We start from the raw sequence: 11072 nt of genomic DNA, 5'->3' as shown, positions 1-11072 counted from the left end.
GTTTGGGTCAGCTGTCCTGGCTGTGCCCCCTCCCAGCTTCTCACTGGCAGGGGATGAGGAGCTGAAAAGTCCTTGACTAGTGTAAGCACTACTTAGCAGCGACTAAAACATCGGTGTATTATCAACGTTATTCTCATGCCAAATCCAAAACACAGCACTGTACCAGCTACTAGGAAGAAAATTAACTCTATCCCAGCCAAAAACAGGACAATAACAAAAATCTATCTGTAGAAAATGAAATGTGATGTTTGGTCTTGTATGACTGCTAGTCATAGTCATAGCAAATGATAGACTATCATAGGATTGAAATAAGTTTGTGTAAATGATCTTGATTATGACACTTGATTATGCTCAGCTTTTGGCATTTTATTTTGCAATTTGAACGTCTTTAAAAGTAGGAAGTTTTTGCATTTTTTAAAGGTAGCTCTAATTAGAAAAGCTGTTATGTAGGAAACGTTTAGGTACATGTTTAATACCTTCTTTCAAAGTGTGCTTTAATAGGAATATTTGAAGCTCTGTAATAAGCAACTCTATGAACTATGAAAGTATAAATATCAAGATTATTACAGTATGTTATGCAAATGGATTGCTTTGTAGGGCTACAAACCCAATTATATCATCAGTATTATAATTCGAAATGTACCTATCAACCACATAAAAATACACTTTAGTTATAGTTGAATGTATAAGATGCCAATAAATAATACCTTGCTTGTCTTTTATAAAATGGCTAAAGCTATCCATGTAGTGTATTTGTATTTGTTGTCTAGTAATGCTAAAGCAATCTAAACTGTCAAAATATTTACTCCATTATCCCTATGTGATGGGATATATTGGGATAATTTGTTTACAGGTTGTAAGTGTAGGTGGAGAGAAACATGAATTAAATAAGCAGAGAGGATTTATGTCATAGAAGATGACTCCTGGGAATGAGTCACTGTTCTAGGTGTTGAAAGATGGCATTCTATGCAGTACTGTTCCGCACGTTGCAAAAAAGTTCCCCTCCACTCTATAATTATTGTCAACAGATGAAGTCCTATTATTATGTTGTCAGACACCAAGATTTACACATTAATGAAATGTCAAGTTCAGCACACTATTAAACATATGATAGGTTGCTGTAGAAAAATATTGATAAATGTTTATATTATTTATGTACTTAAACATGAAATGCAAGAAAATAACCATCTGAAGCAGACTATCACTAAATGTCTTTTGGCATATGCTGCAAAAAATTGGTATAGGCCTGAAGATATGGATTAGAAAACATTGGTATTTTTGATTGCAAAATGAGAATAAATGTCATGTGCATACATGGTAGCAGTTAAAGTAGGTAAATCAGCTATGAAAATGCACATCTCAAAGCTCTTCATATTATTTTCTCATGAAAACATTTGTCAAAGCAAAGCAAAAGCATGTAAAAATTTCTGTTTAGGAAGAATATCACTTCAGCAATAGAAAAACATCCTAAAAGTCTGCATATGCAATTCATACACAAGTTTTGCTCTCTGTAGTAAGGAATTAAATAAGTGCCTATAAACCAATGTTGAATGATACTTCAGAACTGAACTTGATCACTCAGATTGTAGGGTACCTTTGAGAATTAGTTTTTTAAAAGTTAAAAACAGTTTAGAAACATCTTCTATGCTTATTCAGATATTGTGTTTTCACCTAAATTTATTTTTTCTGCAATTTTTTAAAGCACAGAACTGTTACACTTCGTAGACAACCAGTTGGTGGCTTGGGCTTAAGCATAAAGGTATGGATAACTTCTTGTTTCTTCTTTTAATTTTCAGTACGACTAGTTTACTTCAGTCTTAATTGAGATCTCATGGTTAATACGCATCTTTTACAGGGTGGTGCTGAGCACAAAGTGCCTGTCGTCATATCAAAAATATTTAAAGACCAAGCAGGTAACATATGTTTATGTTATTTACTTATATAGTAGTGCAGCATATGTGGGGTTTTTTTAAAAATTAGATGTTCTTTAAACTGAGAACTGAAACATATGTATGGCTCATTCTCTCAGCCTCATGCTATCTTTAAGCCTTTCTATAAATGTCCAAATGGTCCATGTGCCTTTGTGTTGAATTTAAAATGTATAATTTTTTCAAGTCTTTAGGACCTGTACTTGAAATTTTACTGATAAGTAATAGTTTCAGAAAACATATTTTTTACTGCAGTAAGACAGTTGTGTTGTAAACAAAATATTTAAAGTTACTTGTGAAAAAAAACCTATGACATAGGAAATCTATTGATGTACTTAACTTTAATAACCCAGAGGATACAAAAATATAAACCAGACATATTTTTTTCCCCACACAGTAATTCACTGCTCTATGGTATGACTAACTGTGCCTAGTTGCAAACACAGAGTGATTTGTAATGTTTATTATGGTGATGATAACACAAGATCTAAATCAGTGTAGTCTAACTCAGTTAAGTATTACATTGACATTTATCTAGTAAAAGGAGCCTTTGGGGGACCATGTCAGACCTTGGACTGATCTTGGCAAATTGGAGAACTGCTCTAGAAAAAAAAGGGACCCTTCAGTAAGGAAAAAGAAGAACCGTTGCACATGGGTGGGCAGTGCTTTGCAAGATGAACTAAGGGTCTTAGCTGATGAAAAACAAAGTCGTATTTTCTTCTCTGGTGGACGTGGACATGGGGACTAGTTTGTTCTTTTCTGGCATATTTGAAGATTTGTCGTGTTTCTGTGGTAAGCTTCTATGTGTTTCCTCTCTTCTCTAGAATAAATCTACCCATTTCATGTAATCTTTCCTGCAAGAAAAGACAGAGCACTGCACTGTGACCCTCAGTGCGTGTCCTGCTCCTTAGAGGACTCAGAGACACTGACATGATCTTTTGAACTCATCAGCCTCTCTTCCTGCTTTGCTGCAGTGGAGATGAAGCACGTTTACTTGGCACCATGTTCAGCCTCGTGCTTTACTAGATCGCAGACTGTGCTTGTTTTTCTCCTCTGCATTTTCTTCAGTGGGTCCTTATTTTTCTTGAAATGTAATACCCAAACTTGGTAACCCATTTTCAGCTGATATCTAGTGAATATTGAATGGATTGGCTATGCCAGTATCCTGTCGGAAAGACTGCTTCAGGTTTTCTGTGTACAGTACTTACATATATTTCAGTATGATAGTTCTTTTTATGATATTGTTTCTGCAGTGAGGAAGAGAAGGTGTTTTTATGTCAATTGTGTTATTGTATATGGAACAATAATAGGCTCCTTGAATACACAGCATAATAAAGCATAGTAAGAAAATAAATACCTAATAATAATAAAATTAATATAAGCATTCAGGTCTAAGGAAAGTAATTCAGGAAATTAATTGCCAACAAGGAAAACTATCTCCTGCCCTCTTAGGACGTAGTACTTTTAATCAAGGTTAGTAGTGAGTTTGTATATACAATACTTATATGCAGAGTTTTGTACATTGTAGGTAGTTTTTCATGAACTGCATTTATTTGTAGAGTAAGAAGGGCAACAACAATTTTATGGGGTCAGCTGTTTACCTCAAATCTCAAAATCTCCTCAGAAGATACTTGTTTTAAGATCTTGTAACCTTTTGTCCAAGGAAGCTCCAAAGTGAGTAGCAGTTATAACCAGAGGCAGTGCTGTATCACAGAAAGCCCATATGCAATGTTCCTGGCTGAATCAGTGAATGGCATGAAGACACTGACACACCTTGCAAGGTATGAAGAAAGTAGTCTATATAGTATCAGTTGCGCCACTAGCGTGAAGAAGAGAATCTCAGCCCTGCTTTCAGCGTGTGTTGGGGTTGGGTCAGGTCAACTCCTGAGGTCCCTTCCAGCCTGAATGATTCTGTGATTCATTTAGCGCTGCAGATGCTAAAGATCAGAGATATGTGATAGAAATGCTTTTTGTGGCACATTCCTTCCTGCACTCCCATTCTGGTTACTGAATGTCTGTGCAACAGAAAACAGTGTGGAGTTTTTTATTTGTTTCTCCTGGAAAAATGAGTATTTCTAAAAAGCATCAAAAGATTTTGAGAAAAATTTTGGAAGTCCAGAACCTTCTTATGCTGCAGATCTTTTTCTTTTGATATGATCTCAAAAATCTGTGTGTTGCTGTTATTTAGTATAGGAAAAAGATAATAACAAAAGCTATTCACAGCATTACTTCAATAGTATCACATTTAATTGGTAATTAATAGTAATGAAGAGAATATGTCCAAATTTAATTCACAGATGACCTTGAGGGAATATTTCTGGTTTAAGATTCTAGTGCTTTAATGTTAAAGGAAACAATCTGGTAATATTATTTAAGGGAAAATAACAACAGTGTTTTAAAAACATGTGCATTCTTTCTCCCCTATATATATATACATGAGAATGCATACATATGCATACTTAAAAATATATATATGTTTATGTATAAAAGGATATCTAGAAAAATATTCGTTTTGGATATAATGAGAGGAAGTGTTAAGCATGAGGGAGAGATGAGACTCATACAGATTTATCTCAAACTAAATTTTGGACTGAACATCTGTATGTTCATAATGTGAATAAGTCACCAATGGACTTTAATTATACAAGGTACTAATAACAGTGAAACTGATAGGCTAGCTTCAAAGGTGGCTTTGAGTTAAGCAGTGAGATTAGTTGCTGCTTCAAGCAAAAATACTGAATTAAAAAAAAAAAAAAGTTGTATTTTGCAGAAACATTTGAAAATACATCAGTTACCTGATAAAAAAGGGATTTCTTATCAGGAATTTCACGATGAGGAATTTTACTATTTTGTGTCCTTGAGTAAAATATCCAAACTTATGTGAGTAAAATTCTTCTTACTGACTAAATTACTGATTTCCTAAAATGTCTGATAACTTGTGATACTTTTTGTGAAATTTAATGCCTGTTACATGACAACACTGCAAAATCATATTTCCAACCTTACTTTGTTTGGATACAGTACTATTTTATAGTTCTAAAGCTAGAAGTATAATAGAATAAAGCAGTTGCTTCTTTTTTATATCTGTACAACCTTTGTGCTATCCTAAATAATGTAATTAGTCAGCTATCTTTGTACTCTAAGTTTTTCAAATGTCGGAGAAGTGATTTTGTTGGTATTGACCTAAGCAGCAGCTGAAGGCATTTGCACTTCAGTTGTTAAGATAAGGTGAACGTTTCAGTTGGATTTGATTTCATTATTCAACACAAGCACTTCTGTAGCAACAGCGGTAATAAATACTATTCTTACAGTTTTGACTGGCTTAGAGACCTCTCAGCTGTGATCACTGTGTTTATAACTTTGAAATTAAGTTATCCTGGATCGCTCTATTCAATAAGACTTTCCTGAACAAGTTCACTGAAACATACACAGAAACTCAATTCAAGAGCATAGCTTTACATTTCTGAAAGGCAAGATTAAGTGGTCATTCAGTGCTGGAGACTAATGTCCAATGTATTACAAATCACAGTAAAGAATGTCCTGAGTTTTTCCTGAGCACATGCCCTCCTCAACAGTATTAAGTAAGAGCAAGTTTAGTTAATGCCAATTACTCATCACTGAGTTTAGGCCTTTTGCATTTTTCTGTGGATTCTGTCTTCAATTCTAACAAAGGTTACATTTTTTTCATACCACCGAAGCTTTTGCTAAAGTTCATTTCAGAGGGACAAAAGTCCTGTGCCAGACAGAATGAGAACAAGTAAATGCAAACACATTTATAAATTCAAAAGTAAAGTGATATAATTTGCTATAGAGTAATTTTAATCCCATAGGCAATTATTTCTCTTCCAATGCAAGGATGTTTTTCTCCTACCCATATATCAAATCATCCAGTTGACTCAGTGTATTAGCAACATTACTAATAATCTCCCAGATTATGAAAAGATACTATTGATGTTGAAGCTTCTCAGCAAGATTTTCTGAGACTGATTCATGCTTTCTCTAGGGTTTTTTTAAAATGTAATTTAATACAGTATTGCTTTTCCTGTATTTTCCTTTTGAAACTGGCTTAAGATAGAGTAAATCATTGTACAATAGTTGGTGATTTGCTAGTAGCTTCTAGGTGTGTATTTTTTTTATATATGTATTATAATTAGTATTAACAATTTTTATATAGTAAAGACTGCAGTAGGTTTACAGTCAAATAGATGGAGAATCCTGTTCTCAAAGATGTGTAACTGAATATCCTGAACTTTGAAAGGAATCAGATCATTCAGGCTTACTTGTACAGTGAATCCGTAAGATGTTTTGTCAGATCCATTAAATATACTTCAAAGAATCCTTACACACAATATATGGGTAAAGTGTACGAGCTTTCATGGGTTTACATCTTTCTTTCTTTTATCTGATATTCCCATTTTTAATTACTAAAGAGTCTTTATGAACTTGTGGAATCTAAAGGGTGGAGACTGTAAAAATGAACAGGCTTTGAAATCTAACCTCATCATACATACAAGTGACTTACTGCATATAGTATTGGAAATTTTAATTGTATAAACATCAAACAATCAAATTTCTAGTTTGTGTTGCAGAATTATCAAGTTAGCAATCACATTTTGTTACCTTGATGCAACTTTCCATTTTCGTGAGACCTGCTGTAATAATCTGGCTACTGCTGTGAGCTCTGCTCATATCTCCTATAACGTGTGGAGTCAGACAAGCAGCAACGGTGAAACAGAACAGTGGGTTCACCTCACTGAGGCGTGATGAAAATAGTTAAATAAAATTAAATAAAACCTGGTAGAATAGGGATAGTTTGCATTTTGCCCGTTTCAAAAAAGGTCCTCTCTTGAGAGCCAAAATTGGTTAAAACCTTAATTTGAAAGCATTTTTCCACCTTCTGTGATAAAAAGTGACTTATAACTCACATTCTGCTGTATTGAAAAATCTTCTATTTTGTGTGTTTAGTCCATTTGTGACTGGGGATGCCGGATACCCTGGCAGGATTAGAATGAACTCAGGACATTCAGCCCTGAAACATTCTTGGCTTAAAGCCGTGTGCTCTGCAAACACAGGCTGTGTCCAAATATCACATCCTGGCTGCCTGCATTCAGAACCATTTGTTTGGAGGACATGGTGTCAGTTTGATGAGGGCTTTTAACAGTTTCACTTACAAGCCAAGCAAAGATGGTTTAGTATGGAAGCATATGCGATACTTCCCCCATAGGTATTTTTTTCTGTGCTGACTCCGGTCATCCACAAGGGTGGTACAACTAGGGTAACCAAGCCTAGTCTGAACAAGTTGGTGGGCATGATGTGAGATTACCGTTACACTGCACAGCATGGTTGTGTTCGTAGCTGATTTTATTCATTCCTACAGCTGTACTCACCTTTGCTTCATCAGCCTTGGAGATTCATTACGCTGAGCCAGCCAGATGAAGATTAAGGATGAGTTAAATCCAAACGGATGTATTTGCGTTTATAAGGAAGTCAGAATGGATCAAAAATTTGTGTTATGCTTTACGCTAATGAAGGTGAAGACTGAACACAAGGCCATCTTTGAACATAAGAAAGGCCTCATTTGAACATAAGACATTTGAAGCTGGATGGTATTTAATATTTGTACACTGTTTCCTAATATCACTTACAAATTTCTTCAATATTTTTTAGGATTATTCATATTTTCTGTCATTAATTTTTAATTATCTTTGCCAGTGTTACTTTATTACTGGAAAGCTAATGATATCTGAAGATAGCATCTACTCACTGTTCTCTCTCTTGGACCTATGCCTCCAGCTCTAAATTTATTTTCAGAAGGCACAGAAGAACATTCTTAGCGTTTTGGATTTCTTTTTTTATTGTTGCCTCCTCAAAACTAGGCAGAGCACAAAAGGCAGTACCTCTTGATAGAAGGGACATCTTAATGAACTGTTAAAGATCAGCCAACAAGTAAAAGGAAGGTATTTTGATCCCTGATTCAGGAAAGTATTTTTATTCAATGTAATAGTTAAGAACATACTTAAAGTCCAATGATACTAATAACAGTCATTGTATATTTAGTGAGAAGCATATAGGTAGATGAATTCTTGAGTTGAGGTTCTAGAACAGTTTATACTACTGGGTTTTGTTTTGAGGGTCAAATGCTGAAGCAAGAGACTTAAATTATTGACCTAAATCTAAAGAATTCTTTGGGTAGAAGGATGCAAAGAGTTACTTTTTAAGTGTTTATTTAACTGAACAGGCACGTACTTAAAATCAGATCTAGTAAATGTTTTTAAGGTGGTAATGTTTTCATTGTTACAATGAACTGCATGTTTTTATGCATCAAAATTATTCATAATTCCTGGACAGAAGAAATTTGGGATGAAGAAAATTTGGGATGAAAATTTTGTAAGTTTCACTTAGAAATTTTGTTTTGTTGTAGAATTTGTGTTAATTTTTTAAATAGGATTTAAGAGCTTGATGAATCCAGAACACATTTTTACAGAGAAAACCAAAGCATTCCCATTTTAGGTCAATTTGAAATTTGTTTTCATTCCTTTGGTTTGGCTAAAAAACAGAAACAGTGAATTAGCTGTCCAGCTCTAGATTTAGGCAGTTGGTTATGTACTTTCCCAAAATGAGGCTTTACATATGTATACATACATATATATATCTCTGTGTGTGTCTAAAAGTCTGTGCATTAGGTTCCTGATACTGAATAGTGCTTTTCTGTTAAGTATATAATGAAATTGTATTCAAAAAGTATATCAATCATCAAATTCTTCATGCATGTGAAGAAGATCAACTTTCAGTAAAAGATAATTAGCTTTGCTTAACAGCTATGTTAAAATATAAAATGTTTCTGGAAATTGTGTTTTGGTTCTATAGGGTTTTATAATGAATATTCTCTTTGGAAGGTGCATTTTGCAGTTTATGAAACAAAAAGGTAGATATAAAATCTGAAAAACATTATTTGTAATTTCAGTGCACCTATAATATGGTTATCATTTTTGTACTCTAAACTAAATAGAGAAAGGTATGAAAAATACATTATATTGTTTTAGTTGTCATCTGTTCCAGGTAGCAGTTGAGTGAGTAAACTGTGGCCTTAGAATGTACAGTTTCTGTTCTTTCTTCCATTCACTTACCTCTAATTGGCAATGTAGTTCCCTTACGAACCGCAGAAATCTAATGAAATAACACATAAAGTTACTATTTGAATTTGTTACCACTACAGTCCAGGTTGAAGAAAAAGGTTAATGATAATTATTCTGTGCAGAGAAATCAGAGAACTATATAGTATGTTTTCATTCAGATGATAAATTCAGGAGTGAACTGCCTGAAGTCCCTCTGAGGATGGATGGTGTTTTGGACTTTGGATTTGGAGTTTGCTTTTACCACAGTGCTTTCGTACAAAAACTGGAGAAGCAAGCAGCTAGGCAGAAAACACCTTTTAACTGTAACAAAGGTTCCCATTGCACTGAAAGATACTAATTAAAATCAGAGTAAAACTCATTCAGATTATTTTGGGGCTGAAGCAGCCAAGAACCATACACAATATTTGATGGAAAGAGCAAATGTAAGGACCCTTCTGCTTGGACATAATGTTGCATGGAATAATATGAGAAATTTAATAGCATCCTTTGGCAATTTCAGAAAAGTTCTTGTTTTGGTCTTTTCACTGTTCTTATCTTTCCCTTACTGGTTTCTGAACTAAAGACTTTTTAGGCTATTTTAGGAACTACATCTCTTCTTCTCTTGTAACTCATTTAAAGCATGTATTTCTGCTACTTTTGGCATCCCCCCTTAGTCTCCAAGTTTGTTTTCCGGTTATCACCTCTACAGCATTTAAAACTTTTTGCATACTGTAATAGAATTTAATGGAAACTTAGTTACATATTTTGGAAGAAAAGATTGAAGATGCCAGATTATAATTTATTTCCTTTTATAATGTTACCTATTCATAACTTGTCTAACTTTATATTATGTTATTCAGCTCAGAAATCCTTTTACATATGATACTAATCATATGTCTATTAAAGCTAACCTTATGCCTTAGAATATTGCAATTGTGTGATCAGATTCATCTTCCTTTACATTGCACTACATTCCTTTGTCAATTTATTCACCTAGTGATTAATTAATTTTAAAATGCACATGACCGTTTTTACCTGAAAAATATTGTAATAATTCTTAAAATACCAAGTTTAGATTGATTGTGCACATAGGGTACCTAGAGCTTCTAACACTACTAACCGTATTCCTAAAAATACCACATTTTTGCAATTTTAAATAGCTTTTCACTGACTTTTAATGGAGTGTTAGCTATGCTTGGCTAGTAGAACTTTTTTTTTAAACAAAATATAACTTATTCATGGTTATAACTATTGCTTTTGACTCTTAATTATTGCTACTTATTTCTGAATTCTGTCCACATAAGATGCATGAGTATTTTTACTTTTATTTTCAAACTCAAGGGACTTATTAGCTGTGGTTAGGCAAGTATCCCAAGTAATAAATGACAGTAGTAATGTAGCACTTTCAAATTTTTTGAAGATACATTTTAAAAAAAATCTGCTTTGCTTTTCTTATAGTCACATCTTAGTTGTCATGACTTTTCTTAAAAAGGCAAAATTTTAAAATACTTACAGTATTAATGTTTCAATTTTGTTTCCTTACTTTGAGAATTGATATTTTTCTATAAAGGCAAAATCAAATTATGAAGAACTGATTTACTAAATGCATGTAAAACTAAAAGTATTTTTCTCTAGTAAGAATTTATCATGATAACCATTCCTGTGGGCTCTCTCCACTGCAACATCTGCAAGTTAATCTGAGCTAAATTAGGCCTCTTTCCTTAATTAAAGAACTAACCTGTTGTGTCTAGGTTTTCTTCACTGAGTTCATACTGTAAAGTTACTTGTTTGGAAACGTCTACAAGAATCACATTGCCATTTGGTTTGGCTTAAGGAACTTGCATCGAGACATACAAATACCTGGACTTCTGCAGGAAACTCAGACCATCTGAATTTTTCTCCTCTTGTTTCCTAAAGCAGGTCTAAAGTCTATTTAATCACAGTGTATGCTGGTACTTTTTACAGATCATGTGATAAACTCGCAATGCAGCTCGTGTCACAAACCTGTTTGCAATCAGAAAAACATCCA

General features: G+C 33.8%; 1 protein-coding gene across 1 annotated transcript in view; it reads left to right on the top strand.

The window, feature by feature from the left end:
• The window catches only part of SNTG2 (syntrophin gamma 2), a 193381-nt gene that overhangs the window by 27826 nt on the left and 154483 nt on the right, over window positions 1-11072 (top strand). Inside the window, exons 3-4 of the mRNA XM_009275630.1 lie at window positions 1703-1759; window positions 1856-1913. Of these exons, the coding sequence (XP_009273905.1) occupies window positions 1703-1759; window positions 1856-1913 (115 nt within the window). The remainder of the gene's footprint in view (window positions 1-1702; window positions 1760-1855; window positions 1914-11072) is intronic.

The sequence above is a fragment of the Aptenodytes forsteri genome, unplaced genomic scaffold, assembly GCF_000699145.1.
Source record: "Aptenodytes forsteri isolate BGI_AS27 unplaced genomic scaffold, ASM69914v1 Scaffold94, whole genome shotgun sequence".
NCBI lineage: Eukaryota > Metazoa > Chordata > Aves > Sphenisciformes > Spheniscidae > Aptenodytes > Aptenodytes forsteri.
This window is presented reverse-complemented; position numbering and strand designations above follow the sequence as displayed.